The 14,947-nt window shown below is 46.5% G+C and overlaps 1 protein-coding gene across 1 annotated transcript in view; it reads right to left on the minus strand.

Annotated features, from left to right (window-relative positions):
* Positions 1-2,758: 2,758 nt before the first annotated feature.
* The window catches only part of cyp27c1 (cytochrome P450, family 27, subfamily C, polypeptide 1), a 32,844-nt gene continuing 20,655 nt past the window's right edge, over positions 2,759-14,947 (minus strand). Inside the window, exons 5-9 of the mRNA XM_069930550.1 lie at positions 14,761-14,924; positions 12,846-13,012; positions 8,336-8,414; positions 5,582-5,785; positions 2,759-2,875 (exon numbers count right to left, since the gene is read on the minus strand). Coding sequence (XP_069786651.1) covers positions 2,759-2,875; positions 5,582-5,785; positions 8,336-8,414; positions 12,846-13,012; positions 14,761-14,924 — 731 coding nt within the window. The remainder of the gene's footprint in view (positions 2,876-5,581; positions 5,786-8,335; positions 8,415-12,845; positions 13,013-14,760; positions 14,925-14,947) is intronic.

A 14,947-nucleotide genomic window follows, 5' to 3' on the forward strand; every position in this document is an offset into this window, starting at 1 on the left:
TCATCTCAGTCCTAAAAAACTTCCCCCTTATCTTAAACTGTGTCCCCTGGTTCTGGTTTTTCCCAGCATTGGAAACAATCTACCTATGTCCAGAGTTTCTAAACTCTTAAGAATTTTATGTTTCTTTAAGATCCCCCCTCAATCTTCTAAATTCCAGAGAATATAAGCCTAGTCTATCCAACCTTTCTTCATATCCAAGTTCTTCCATCCCTGGTATCAGTCTAGTGACTCTTCCCCGCACCCCCTCCATGGCGAGGATGCCCTTCCTCAGATAAGACCAAAACTGCACACAGTACTCTAGGGTGGTCTCACCAAGGCCCTGTACAGCTGTAGCAGGATCTCTGTACTCTTGTAGGGCTGCAGAGGGGTTGAGGTGATAGGATATTGGACAGAGAAGGTGGGATAAGTGGAGTGCTAGGTAGAGGGATAGACCATTGTGGGAGGGGGGAGGAGAGTGGGAAAAGGTTAGAGACAGAGAGAGATGGGAAGGTGAAGGAGAAACCAGGTGGGGATAGGTGGGGGTTTAGCAAAAGCTGGAGAATTCAATGTTCATGCCCGCTGGAGGAACATCAGTGGGAGAAAAAGAATGGTTGACGTTCCAGGCCAGAGCCCTTGGTCGGGACTGTGTCAATGAAGGGCTCAGGCCCAAAACGTCGACCATTCCTTCTCTCCCACTGAGGCTGCTTGACCGTCTGAATTCTTGCAGCAGATTGTGTCTGGCTTCCTCTTCCAGTGTCTGTAATCTCTGATTTTGGATTTAAGGCTGTCCAGGAGATGCTGTTCCCGATAAAACTTCAAAGGGGGTTTGGGGACTGAGGCCTGGCTGTGGAGAGAAAATGTGAAGAGTGGCTGGGTGGGATAGGTCCTTTAATACATTGGCTGTCTTTCCCAGTAAGCAGGAGGTAAAGATGAACCTCTAGAACCAGTTTATCACTGATCTAATGAAGCAGTACACAACTGGAAGGTAAGGTGCCTCCTAGGTGTCAGGGCCAGGGACGTCTCAGATTGAGTCCACAGGATTTTGAAGCAGGAAGGTGAGCAGCAAGATGTCGTGGTCCATGTTGGTACCAATGATGCAGACAGGAGTGGGGATGAGCTCCTGAAGAGGGAATATCAGACTCAAAGGGCCGATATGGCCTGTTTCCGTGCTGTAAACTGTTATATGGTTATATAGGAAGGAAGCTGAAAAGCAGGACCTGAAGGATGGTCATCTCAGGAATACCTGCATCTTTAGGGTAAGGATATGAGGTTGTGGCAAATGAATGTGTGGCTTGGTGCAGGGGTTCAGATTTGTGGATCATTGGGATCTCTTCTAGAGAAGGTCTGACCTGTACAAAAATGACAGGCTGCACCTGAACTGGAGAGGGACCAATATCCTGGTGGGCAGGTTTAGCTAGAACTGTTGGAGAGAGTTTAAACCAGTTTGGCAGGTTGATGGTCAGGGAATTGGGCAGAAGGTGGAAAGGATGATGGAACGTGTTGTGGGTTTGTGAGGAAGGACAGGGAGGGAGGGGATGAAGAAGTAGTCAGTTGGAGGGTTTGAAGTGCGTCATTGAAATTTTAATGCTAGGAATATTAAGAATAAAGATTAACTTAGAGTATGGATCAGTACGAAGTTGTGGCTGTTACGGACTTGGCTGATGGAAGGACAGGATTGGCTGATGCAGGAACTGGGGTTGAGGCGTTTCAAAATGGATAGGATGGGAGGTCCAAGGGGAGGAGGGGATGGAGTTGCATTACTGGTAGGGATAGTATTACAGCTGCAGAAAGGGAGGACGCTGTAGAGGGAGTGGGTGGAAATCAGAAATAGGAAAGGAGCAATCACTGTGCTGGGAGTTGTCTATAGGCCCCTAAGTAGCCCTCGACATGGAAGCTTTGGAGAAGGTGGAAAGGTTTACCAGGATGTTGCCTGGCTTGGAAAATAAGCATTATGAGGCCAGGTTAGCAGAGCTGGGACATTTCTCTTTGGAGCGAAGAAGGATGAGAAGTGACTTAATAGAGATTATGAGAGGTTCAGATAAGGTTGACTGCCAGTGTCTTTTTCCCAGGACGGGAGTAGCAAACACCAGTGGACATCTGTATAAAATGAAGGGAGGGAAGTTTAGGGGAAATATCAGGGAAAAGTTTATTTTACACAGAGTTGTGGGTGCCTGGAATGTCCTGCCAAGGGTAGTTGTGGAGGCTGCAACATTAGGGGAATTTAAGTGAATCTTAGGCACGTAGATGAAAGAAAAATAAAGGCTTATGAGGTGGAGGTGGGGTTTTTTGGAAGGAATATATAGGTCAGTACAATATCGAAGGGCCTCTACTGTCCTGTAGTGTTCAATGTTTTAAGTTCTAAATGGGCTGGAGGAACTAAAATGGTCAAACAACATCCATGGAGAGGGATGGATAGTCAATGGCTAATGTTGGGACCCTTCATCGAGGTTTAGGGAGCTGTCTTTGAAAGGAGGAGGATAACTTCTTCCGACTAGGCAGACCGTGCGTGGAACAAGGGAGAAACCCTCAAGAATCATTTACTCCAAGTTCCAGCGTCCAGAAGTTTAGTTATTCTATGGCTGAGATTGACCTGTGGTATCCCCGTCCGCCAGTCCGTATGGATGAGATGCTTTGGAGGCTTTGAGTATAATGAAGCAAATCCCTCCGCGCTCCTCTCAAAGGTATTTCCCACGCTGCTTCCATGGGTGTACAGATCATATCAGGCAGGCCTCCCCCCTCTCTCCCCCTGCTCTGCTGGTGGGGGAGGGGGTGGGGGAAATCACTTCCTGTCAACAAATTTCAGGTCAATGGGCCTTTCAGGAGTCAGTAAGCCGCGAGTCTTGGCAAGAACTGTCCCAGTACCGGGGACCTCCTGGATCTCAAACGCTTGCAGGAGCTGGAAAGGTAAAAGTTGAAGAGTCAGTGCTCTGTTAACGGCAGGTCCCTGAAGAGGGTTATTGAGCAGAGGGGCTTTGAGTGCAGGGACACAGCTCTTTAAAGATGGCAGCACTGGTAGATAGAGAAGTGGCAAGAGTGGGATGTTTGATTTCATGGGTTGGGGCATTGAATATATGCATTGGAGCTATACTTGATGTTGGACAGGCCACACTTGGAACAGTATGAAGCACGAAAGTCTGCAGGCACCGTGGTTGAAGCAAATACACAATGCTGGAGAAACTCAGCAGGTCAAACTGTGTCCCATACCGTGATGAAGGGCTCAAGTCCAAAACGTTGGTTACGTATCTTTGTCTTTGCTATATAAAATGCGCTAAGTTCCTTCAGCAATGCGTTTTTACTTTTGGTTATCTAGCTAGAGAAAGAATATTATAAAGTTGTTGAGGGCACAGAAAAAGTTTACAGTTTTTTCCAGGAAGTTGAGCTATCGTGAGAGACTGGCAAAACTAGCCCCATCCTAATTAGAGGGTAGGAGGATGAGAGGGGATCTTATCAAGGTCTATCAAATCACAAGGGACAGACATTAGGTGAATAGCAACAGTCTGCTTCCTCGGGTGGGAGAATCTAAGATGAGAGGGCATAAGGTGAAGGAGAGTGGGATTTAGTACGGATGCGAGGGGGCAGTTCTTCACACAGAGCTGCCAGATGAAGCGGTGGAGGCAGGAACGTTGGCTTCCTTTTAAGGAGCACTTGGGTAATTACATTGATGGGAAGGGATTGGGCCTGATGTGGGACACATTGTTCGGATGGTTCTGTTTCCGAACTACAGGGCTCCATGATCTGGATACAGATAAAATGGCTCTGATAATAACAACTTGCATTTACGTAAAAATATGATGCTGGGTAACGTTTCTCCAGCATTGTGTTTTTCATTCAACCACAGTGTCTGCAGACCTTTGTGGTTTACTCCTGTCTACTGCAAAACTCTGAAATCTCTTCAAGGGATGCCTTGCCTGAATAAATTCTCCTTTGGTCTCCGAAGGGAGTTCTGTGAGATTCTCTCTCACTGCTGCCCACCTGAAATCCCTGCTTCCCTCAAGCTCCACGGCCATGTATTACCCTGACTCGCTTCCACGGCCACGTTGCCCTCCTCTCTAGAAACTTGCTCTTTCTTTGACCTGCTGAGTTCCTCCAGAATCATGATCTTACTTCAACCACGGTGTCTGGAGATTTTCGTGCTCTAATACAGTACATTTCCAATTATCCGAAATGCTTGAGACCGGACAATGTTTGGTTAGCCAGATTTTTCAGACAACTGAGAAATTGCTTTTAGAAGCCCAGCGCCATCAGCAGAATATTCGTTATCAGTCAAGAAAAAAAATTGGAGGGTTTTTCACGCATGAAATAATGTTTAATTCTTACCAAATAAACTACCTCTGAGAATTTCAGTTAAGTGGTTTTCAGGTAATGGGAAATGTATTTGCATTTATTACCAGTGCATCACAAAAGGGTCATCAACACTGAGCGGACACTGGTGATGAATTTATTGTCATTGATATCAGTGATCTGGATGATAATGTGGTAAATTGGATCGGCAAGTTTGAACATTGACACTAAGATTGGAGGCATTGTGGTCAGTGAGGAAGGCATTCAAAGCTTGAAGAGGGATCTGGACCAACTGGAAAAATGGCAGATAGAATTTAATGCAGACAAGTTGCATTTTGGAAGGAAAAACCAAGAAAGGATGTACACGGTAAATGGAAGGGTAGTGAGGAGTGTGGTAGATCGAAGGGATCTGGGAATATGGAATGAGGGGGATAATTTCATCCTTAACCCATGTCCTCTGGTTTGTATCTCACCTAACCTCAGTGGAAAAACCCTATCGACATTTACTCTATTCTTAGAGATAATAGAGAGGCAGGGACTGATCAGGGACACCCAACATGGGTTTGTGTGGGAAAGGTCATGTTTGACAAATCTTGTTGAATTTTTTGAGGAGGTGACTGGGAAGGTTGATGAGGGTAGAGCAGTAGATGTAATCTTCAGTAAGGCCTTTGATAAGTTTCCACATGGAAGGTTGGTAAGGAAGATTGAGGCACCAGGGATTAATGTTGAGATAGTTAGATGGGTTCAACAGTGGCTAGAGGGTAGATGCCAGAGAGTAATGGTGGATGACTGTCTGACAGGATGGAGGCTGGTGACAAACGGTGTGCCTCAGGGATCGGTGTTTGGTCCCTTGTTTGTCATTTACATTAATGGTTTGGAGGATGGAGTGGTAAATTGGGTTAGTAAATATGCGGACGATACAAAAATAGAGGGGGGGGGGGTTTGTGGATATTGAAGATGATTTTCAGAGACTGCTGAAGGATTTGAACGGCTTAGAAGAGTGGTCTGAAAGATGGCAGATGGAGTTTAATATCAATAAGCGTGAAGTGCTTGTTCCTTCCTGTCCTGTCTGAATGTCAAGCAGGACTGCTCTCAAAACAAACTTTATCTCGGTAAAGTTCTTCAGAGACGGGGCATGGTCTTTGTTCTCCAACTCTCCCCCCACCTCACCCCCACAACCCCATCCCCAATATCTCCTGGTCCCAATTCCTAAACTACACTGGATCCCCTGGACAGTGCTACGGAGAAGGTCCATGCAGCCCGATCTTGATCCATTGCTGCCACCCCATCCTCTGACCCAACCACGGTCCGCAAGACCTGCCTGTACGAGCGCCAGATGGATCTCCATCTCTGCGATCCTCCGTCCCACGCAGCTCCACACCCCGTAGCCAAACGGGATGGCTGCAAAGCTATCCACCTGCTCTGAGCTGGTCTTCCGCAGCCAGCGGTGAGGCTGGAAGTCCCCCGGCCTCTCAAAGACCTCGCTGTCATGTGACGTGGTGTAGTGGCACAGAGCAAGCTGTGTCTGGAGGTGGGGGGGGGCATGTGGTGTAGGGAGAAAAATGGAAAGAATTATTAGGAGCAAAGGAGAAGTATCAGATTCAGATTTCAGTTTTATTTCAGCTTTATTGTCAGAGTATGTACATGACATCACATACAACCCTGAGATTCTTTTGCCTGCGGGCGTGGCAGAATTACCATTAATTGGTAGTGCAAAAAAAGATGTTCTCAGCATAAACATGTAAATAAATAAAGAACTGTAAACAGATAATGAATGTAAACAAACTGACTGTGCAATACTGAGAGAATAATAAAGGAAAGTAAGAGTCCTTAAACGAGTCTCTGATTGAGTTTGTTGTTGAGTCTGATGGTGGGGTGGAGCAGCTGTTCCTAAACCTGATGGTGCGAGTCTTGTGGCACCTACACCTTTCCTGATGGCAGCAGCGAGAACAGAGCGTGTGCTGGGTGGTGTGGGTCTTTGATGATTGCTGTTGCCCTCTGACGGCAGAATTCCCTGTAGATGGTGATGTCCTGGGCTGTGTCCACAACCTTTGCGCTTGGTAGTATGGGTGTCCCCATACTAGACCGTGATGCAGCCAGTCAGCACACTTTCTACTGGATTTTCCACCAGCCACGTCCGCTCAGCTCAAGGCCAACAACTCATTTCCTCACCCGTACATGACAGCGCTGGAGAAACTCAGCAAGTCACTCAGTATCCATAGAACATGACAGGTGGATATTCAAATTTTAAAAGAAAAAATCTAATATTATTCAAAATTGCCCAGCACCTTTACAGTCAGAGAAAGAGAAGCAAAAAAGAGTCCCTCCAGAGTCCACGGATTTGCCTCCAGTACTCCCGCAACCTCCACAGCCACACAGACTTCAGTCCAAACCATCGGTGATCCGAACTCCAGATGCAAACCTCTGACATGATCACAAAGCCCTTAGTGTTCTCGACACCCTCTCGCATCCCGGTTCCGATACCTGGTACCTGCTTCAGCCAGTCTCAAGCCAGTCTCACCACAGTCCGCAGCCCGGTGCAAGTCCCTTGACCGCAGTCTCCAGCAGCCTCGCCTCGAGTCACCAACAGCCCCACTGCCTGTGTGCTTCTTCAGCCACAGAGCACCTTGCTGGTCTGCCGCCGTGGTCACTCTCCTGTCAGGTCATCTCCTTCTACCTGCCCTCTGTTTCCCTGGAGTCTGCTGCCCCACCTAGAGCCCAGACCACGCGGAAACAGGATTTTAAAATAAACTACTACCAGGTGCTTTTACAGACCATTTAAAGCCAACTGGATGGTTAGAACCCATAGGGGAGATCTGTGTCACCACTCCCTGCACTCTGTGGGTCCACACCAGCCAAGTATGTAACATCTTGTATTCCGTCTGCGCACTCTCCAAACAGACGGTATCAACATCGACCTCCAATTTCCATTAACACTGCCCCCCCCAGCCCGTGTCTCTTTCATTCCCTATCCTTCTCTCATTTCCTCCAGTTCCCCAACTCAGCTTCTTTCTGCACTCCCACCTGGATCCACCCTTGTAACCGTGCTCCTGCCCTTCCCCTCCCTCCCATCCCCGTGTCTGCCCGATCCTCAGATTTCCTTGTTTAACTCATTTCTTCATCATTTTCATTGCCTCAGAGATTGAAACACCCATCGATCTCCATCCTTCACACGCTCAGTGAGAGACGATCCGTAGATTTGGGACTATTAGCAGATAATGATACAGCACACACCAGATCGTTCTGTGCTGACCAAGTTGCCTACCTGAGCTAATCCCATCTCCCTGTGTTTGGTCCCTGTCTCCCCCATCCATTCCTAACCACTTACCTGTCCAAATGTCTTTTAAACACTGTGACTTGACCTGTCTTCTCCATTTAAATTTAGACATACAGCACAGTAACAGGCCATTATGGCCCACAAGCCCGTGCCACCCGAATACACCCAATTAACCAAAACCCCTGGTACTTTTCCTGGGAAAACCCATGTAGACATGGAGAGAAGGGACAAACTCCTTACCCTGGTCCCAATCGCTGGCGCTGTAACAGTGTTGCGCTAACCGCTACACTAACTGTGCCCTCTTCCCCCACTCAGCCCGAAGACTTACAGCTCTCCCAGAAATAGACCATACAGAGTGTGGTCAGTTCTGGCTGCCACACTACTGGAAGGATGTGATTGGACTGAAATCCTCTTGTCTCGACTCCATTTTGTCCTCCGGTTTCCAGCCCTTACATCTGTGATACCTCACATGCCCTCCATTACTTCAACAGCTTCCAGTGGCCTGGACTAGACCACCTCATTTTCACTGTGGACGTCCCACTTTCCATCCTCCATCCCGAAGGTCTCAAAGTCCCGCTCCCAGACGCACAGACGCATTCACATCTACACTCACAATACACAGACTCTCACACACTTACAGAGTGAGACCACAAACATAAAGACACAGATTTTCCCATCATACCCATCCCCACAATTTTATCACCTACAGAGATCAAGAATTTTACAAAGTTGCTGGACTCATAATCTATATGAGCCATGTTATTAAACTTAGTTTGGAAAAGTAAATGATCATCTTACTCCACTTGGGATGAAATATCCTCCAACAACCATGTCTTCTTGAGTGATTCGACCATTCCCAGGAAGTACTGGAAACAACCTGTAGGGGAAAGGAAGAAGGAATTTCTCATTTAGGTCCATTGGATTTCCTGTTTAAATTCCTAGCTAGTCAGTGATTGATTTAACCTTGGATAACTCCATCTGTCGGCAGAATCACAAACGGCAATGAAGAAGTGTACAGGAGGGAGATAGATCAGCTCATTGAATGGTGTAATGACAACAACCTTGTGCTCAACGTTTGCAAAACCAAGGAGATGATTGTGGAGTTCAGAAGGAAGTCGGGGAACACGACCCAGTCCTCATCGAGGGCTCAGCAGTGGAGAGAGTCAAGAACTTCAAATTCCTGGGTGTCAACATCTCCGAGGATCTGTCCTGGAGCCTCCACGCTGACGCAATCACAAAGAAGACTCACCAGCGGCTATTCTTTGTGAGATGTCTGAGGAGATTTGGTATGCCACCCAAGACTCTCGTAAACTAATACAGGTGTACCGTGGAGATCATTTTGGCTGGTTACATCACTGCCTGGTATGGAGGCACCAACTCTCAGGACAAGAATAAACTCCAGAGGGTTGTTATCTCGGCCTGCGACATCACATGTCCTCCATCGAGCACATCTACATGAGGCAGTGTCTTAAAAAAAAAGAAGCCTCGATCCTCAAAGACCCCCACCACCTGTGCCCTCTTCACTCTGCTACCATCGGGGGAAAGGTAGAGGAGCCTAAAGATGAACACTCAGCGGCACAAGGACAGCATCTTCCCCACTGCCATCAGATTCCTGAATGATCAATAAACCAAAGACACGGCCTTACTTTTCATGCACTAATATTATTATTATTTATTTTATTATTTTATTTTTTATAGTCAGGTCGTAATATGGTTATAATATGAATGTCTGCATGATACTGCTGCAGAACACCGAATAACATGACCTGTTCATGACAATAAATCCCGATTCAGATTCTGGTGACACCAACCAGATCTCTTTACGATTGCTAGCTACTTCCACTGCATCCAAGGGGAACTGAGTTCCGAGTAAAAACATAGAAATGCTGGAGGAACTCAGCAGGTCTCTCAGAGTCCTTAGGAGGTAAAGATACATTACCAACGTTTCTGGCCTGAGCTCTTCTTCAAGGTATGAGAGGAAAGCAGGAAGGCGCCTGATTAAAAAGGTTGAAGGAGGAAGGAGAAAGGACCGGGGGGGGTGGGGGGGTGGATGGGGGGGGGGGGTAGGGGAGGAGCACAGGCCAACAGGCCATAGACAGGAGAAGGAAGATGAGAAATGATCGGGGGGGGGGTGTGTCTCTATGAATACAGAGCTGGAGGAAAGGAGACAGATGGAAAGGGAGAGAGAGAGAGGAAAGGAGATGGGATGGGGGTGGGGGGGGGGCGTCGGTAATGAAAACTGGAGCTGCCAATATTAATGCCAAATGGGCAGTATAGATCACATACCACAAACTCAATCAGGGACTCATTTAAAGACTCTTATTTTGCACATTTATTACTGAATTTTTTTCCTGCAGTCAATTTGTTTACATTTCTTTCTTGGTTTATACTTCTATCAGTTACTGATTCTGCTTGCCACCCAGGAAAAAGAATCTCTAACAATAAAACTGAACTTTGATGCAGGGAGAATCTTCAAGTTCAAGTTGACATTTATTGTCAGTGGGCCAAGGTACAGTGAAAAGGTTCATTTTGTGTGCTATCCAGCAGGTCTATCCAAACACAAGTACAGCAGAGTAATGAAGAGAGTTCAGTTTGAACGGAGTAAGGGAATATTATTTTACTAGTGTGAGGTCCCTATTTATCTCAAACTCAGCATTTCCTTATCAACCAGTTTTCTGTTTATGGGAACTTGCTGTGCACGTTGATGATGTGTTTACTGTCCCCGGGTAAAAGCTGGTTTGCAAACCCGTGAAAGATGCTGGATGAATTTGATAAGAGATGCTGGCATCTGGAGCAAAACACAAACAGATGGAATAAATTCAAGTTGTTTTTTTTCATATGGTCCTGCTTCTACATATGTTACTGTGGGATTGTCGCTTTCTGTTCTCCATTTTAATGCCGCCCCTCACAGAGCAGAGCTTGTTCACTGGTACTGTCACACCTCTTTGGCGCAATGTTGTAGTGTCACCAGCAACCCACTCATTCCTGCCTCCATCTGGCTGAAGTGGAGAACTCGGCAGGGTATTTATACTAATATAAAGCAGGGAGGGTGAGAGAGCAACTGATCTGGCTTGTCACAGGTGCACTGTGGAAAGCAGAGGGTGTGGGTTTATGCCAGGAAGGGAAGTGTAGACTGGGCTACAGTTGGCTGTTGAACATTGGAGGGATGAAATTGTTGTCGATTCCAACAATGCATAGCAGAAGATAGTGGAGTATGAAAACATGCACCTCCAGATTAAAGGCCCGTTTCTCTCCGGCTGTTATCAGACTCTCGGATGGACCCTTTATAAAACCATGGTGCATGGCACTGTTTCTCTTTAACATTATCCCTTGCACACCCTGTTGTACTCTGGGTATGGACAATGACTAGTCTGGATAGCAAGTTTCTCATGGTAATTCAAGTTAAGTCGTTAATTGTCATCTGATTATACAAGAACATCCCAATAGAGCAATGTTCTCTAGTCACTGGTGCAAAATACACAGACACACAACCTTACAAAACATACATACAGACAAACAACACATATGCAGGACAAGTATTTTTTCTTTAATTATATTTATGTGTGTGTGTGTGTGTGTGTGTGTGTGTGTGTGTGTGTGTGTGTGTGTGTGTGTGTGTGTGTGTGTGTGTGTGTGTGTGTGTGTGTGTGTGTGTGTGTGGTGTGTGTGTGTATATATGCATATCTTTCTTCTTTGGCTTGGCTTCGTGGACGAAGATTTATGGAGGGGGTAAATGTCCACGTCAGCTGCAGGCTCGTTTGTGGCTGACAAGTCCGATGCAGGACAGGCAGACACGGTTGCAGCGGTTGCAGGGGAAAATTGGTGGGTTGGGGTTGGGTGTTGGGTTTTTCCTCCTTTGTCTTGTGTCAGTGAGGCGGGCTCTGCGGTCTTCTTCAAAGGAGGTTGCTGCCCGCCGAACTGTGAGGCGCCAAGATGCACGGTTTGAGGCGAGATCAGCCCACTGGCGGTGGGCAATGTGGCAGGCACCAAGAGATTTCTTTAGGCAGTCCTTGTACCTCTTCTTTGGTGCACCTCTGTCACGGTAGCCAGTGGAGAGCTCGCCATATAACACGATCTTGGGAAGGCGATGGTCCTCCATTCTGGAGACGTGACGCACCCAGCGCAGCTGGATCTTCAGCAGCGTGGACTCGATGCTGTCGGCCTCTGCCATCTTGAGTACTTCGACGTTAGGGATGAAGGCGCTCCAATGAATGTTGAGGATGGAGCGGAGACAACGCTGGTGGAAGCGTTCTAGGAGCCGTAGGTGATGCCGGTAGAGGACCCATGATTGGGAGCCGAACAGGAGTGTGGGTATGACAACGGCTCTGTATACGCTTATCTTTGTGAGGTTTTTCAGTTGGTTGTTTTTCCAGACTCTTTTGTGTAGTCTTCCAAAGGCGCTATTTGCCTTGGCGAGTCTGTTGTCTATCTCGTTGTCGATCCTTGCGTCTGATGAAATGGTGCAGCCGAGATAGGTAAACTGGTTGACCGTTTTGAGTTTTGAGTGCCCGATGGAGATGTGGGGGGGCTGGTAGTCATGGTGGGGAGCTGGCTGATGGAGGACCTCAGTTTTCTTCAGGCTGACTTCCAGGCCAAACATTTTGGCAGTTTCCGCAAAACAGGACGTCAAGCGCTGAAGAGCTGGCTCTGAATGGGCAACTAAAGCGGCATCGTCTGCAAAGAGTAGTTCACGGACAAGTTTCTCTTGTGTCTTAGTGTGAGCTTGCAGGCGCCTCAGATTGAAGAGACTGCCATCCGTGCGGTACCGGATGTAAACAGCGTCTTCATTGTTGAGGTCTTTCATGGCTTGGTTCAGCATCATGCTGAAGAAGATTGAAAAGAGGGTTGGTGCAAGAACACAGCCTTGCTTCATGCCATTGTTAATGGAGAAGGGTTCAGAGAGCTCATTGCTGTATCTGACCCGACCTTGTTATATATATAATATATATATACATATAAAAGAGAGAGAGAGAGATAGAGATGTAGGACGAGTTATATATGTACTTATATGTGTGTATGGGGGGGGGGGGGGAGAGAGAGAGAGAGAGAGAGAGAGAGAGAGAGAGTGAGAGAGAGAGAGAGATTGTTCCATGATTATGAACATCTCGGGTGGTTAGTGTGAGCAGTTCCTTTGGTCATTTAAAAATTCAACCCAATTCATTTCTGCAAAGAAATTCACTTTTGTTACTCCCCCAACCCACTCCACCCTTCCTTTCTGTCTCCGCTTGCTGGTATAACATCGAATCCCCCCAACCACCTAACCAGCAGGGGAACACAAGAAAGTAAAAATGTGACCACTGGAGTTTACCTCAATGTTTCCTTGAGGACACAGCGCACCAGAGGTATCTTGGACAGATCCTGGGCTGTTGGTGTCGTGTCCCGTCCCAGGTTCTGGAAGATCTCTTCATACACTGCGCTCTGGATGGCGGGATATCTGGCCAATAAATACATGCTCCACGAGAGTGTGAAGGAAGTCTGTGAAAACCAATGAGATGGAAATCATCCTTAGGTAAGGCAGGGGAGTAGCTTATCTCTCCCCTAGTCTACAAGAAGCCTCCCAGTCCTCATGTTGACTAAAAGTTCCCAACCCACCAATCTGTACTGGAAATGCTTATAGATTAGCCCCATTAACTGTGGGATTGAGTTCAAGAGACTTGAGGTACTGAGACAGCGATATAAGACTTTTGGTAGACCCCACTTGAAAGATTGAGTTCTGGTCACCTCATTACTGGAAGGATTTAGATGCTCTGGAGAGAGTGCAGAAGAGATTTACCAGGATGTTGTCTGGAATTGAGAATGTGTTTTAGCAGAGCTAGGAGAGAAGGGTGAGAGGTAACAACAGAGGTCTACAAGGTTATGTGGGGCATAGATAGGGTAGACAGCCAGAATTTTATTCCTGGGGCGAGAGTAGCAAATACCAGAGGACATCTGTTTAAAGTGAAAGTTTCAGGGAGATGCCAGGGATACATTTTTTTTTAAATCTAGAGAGCAATTGGCGCCTGGACATATTGCTGGGGTTGGTGGTGGAGGTTAGCACAATAAAGACATTTAAAAGATACAAAAAAAATAGAGGGTTATGGGTGTGAGGTGGGCAATGATTAGCTTGTTGGCACATTGTGGGCCGAAGGGCCTGTACTGTGCTGTAATGTTCTCCATTCTACATTGACTGCAACTGAACTAATTGGCCCTGCACACTCTTACAGCGAGAACTACTGTAAATTACGGTGGATAAGGTGACCTTCAGATAAGACCCCGACCTCAGTCTCATTTTCAGGGTTTTAACTCATATTGGTGGTATAAGACAAACCCCCTTAAAAAATTCTTTATCAAGTTGTCATCCTGGAGCCATGAACGAAGAAAGTACAAAGTTAAAAGTCTCCAGTGCAATGGTTGGTACGGAGGACGATTTATTGTGGGACAGATGACGAAGTGGAAGCTGACTCTCCAGATTCAGTCTGGGGCCTGTATGATGCCAGTGAGACCCCAAATATCCTTGCCCAGTTCTTTGCCTCAGACGATGAAGCTAGTGATTTTCAAAGATTTTAAATGTTTTTTTTTTAACTTTACATTTCTTTTATTGGTTTAACACAGTGATTCTCAACCGTTTCCTTCCCACTCACATCTCACTTTAAGTATTCCCTATGCCATAGGTGCTCTGACATCAGTAAGGGATTGTTTTCGGTGGGATGTGGGTGGAAAGAAAAAGTTTGAAAACCACTGTTTTAATCGTCCCTCATTGACTCGTTATGTGCACGGTTTCAGAACTCCTAAGGAAATGGACCAATGACAATTTTTCTCAAGCAAAATATTTCAGTCACAATTGGATCTAGAACAGGGGTTCTCAACCTTCCTTTCCCACTCGCATCCCTTACTAATCACAGAGCACTGATGGCATAAGGATTGCTTAAAGTGGGATGTGAGTTTAAGCTCAAAAGTGTCCCAATGGGCCTGTGAAGAAGTGTATGGTTAAATATATAGGTGACTGGATATTGGTTTGGAATAATTGGGTACGCAAATCTGTGATGCTTCTATGAACAGAACCCGAATAAGATAGATTGATTCGCTGTATACATCTGTTATGTGATCGATGTATTTTGTTTAAATGCTCACATGATATGACTGCATATGGAAATAAAAGTTGTTAAAAAAAATTAAATGATTGTAAAGTATTTCGGGTCACGATAGATGCTATAGAAATGCAAGTAAGCATTTCTCAGATTTACCGTGTCAACCCCAGCAAGCAGCAGCTCTGTCATGTTTGCGTAGATCTCCTCCAGCGTCATCTCCTGACTGACCAGCAGGTAGGTGAGCAATCCACCCTGGACTTCTTCCCCTTGCTCCAAATGTCGCTTGATCTGCGCCACCTTCCTGTTCACATGGATCTCACCTGGTTAGACAGTGTGGCGGAGA

This window comes from Narcine bancroftii, chromosome 4 (assembly GCF_036971445.1).
Source record: "Narcine bancroftii isolate sNarBan1 chromosome 4, sNarBan1.hap1, whole genome shotgun sequence".
Taxonomy (NCBI): domain Eukaryota; kingdom Metazoa; phylum Chordata; class Chondrichthyes; order Torpediniformes; family Narcinidae; genus Narcine; species Narcine bancroftii.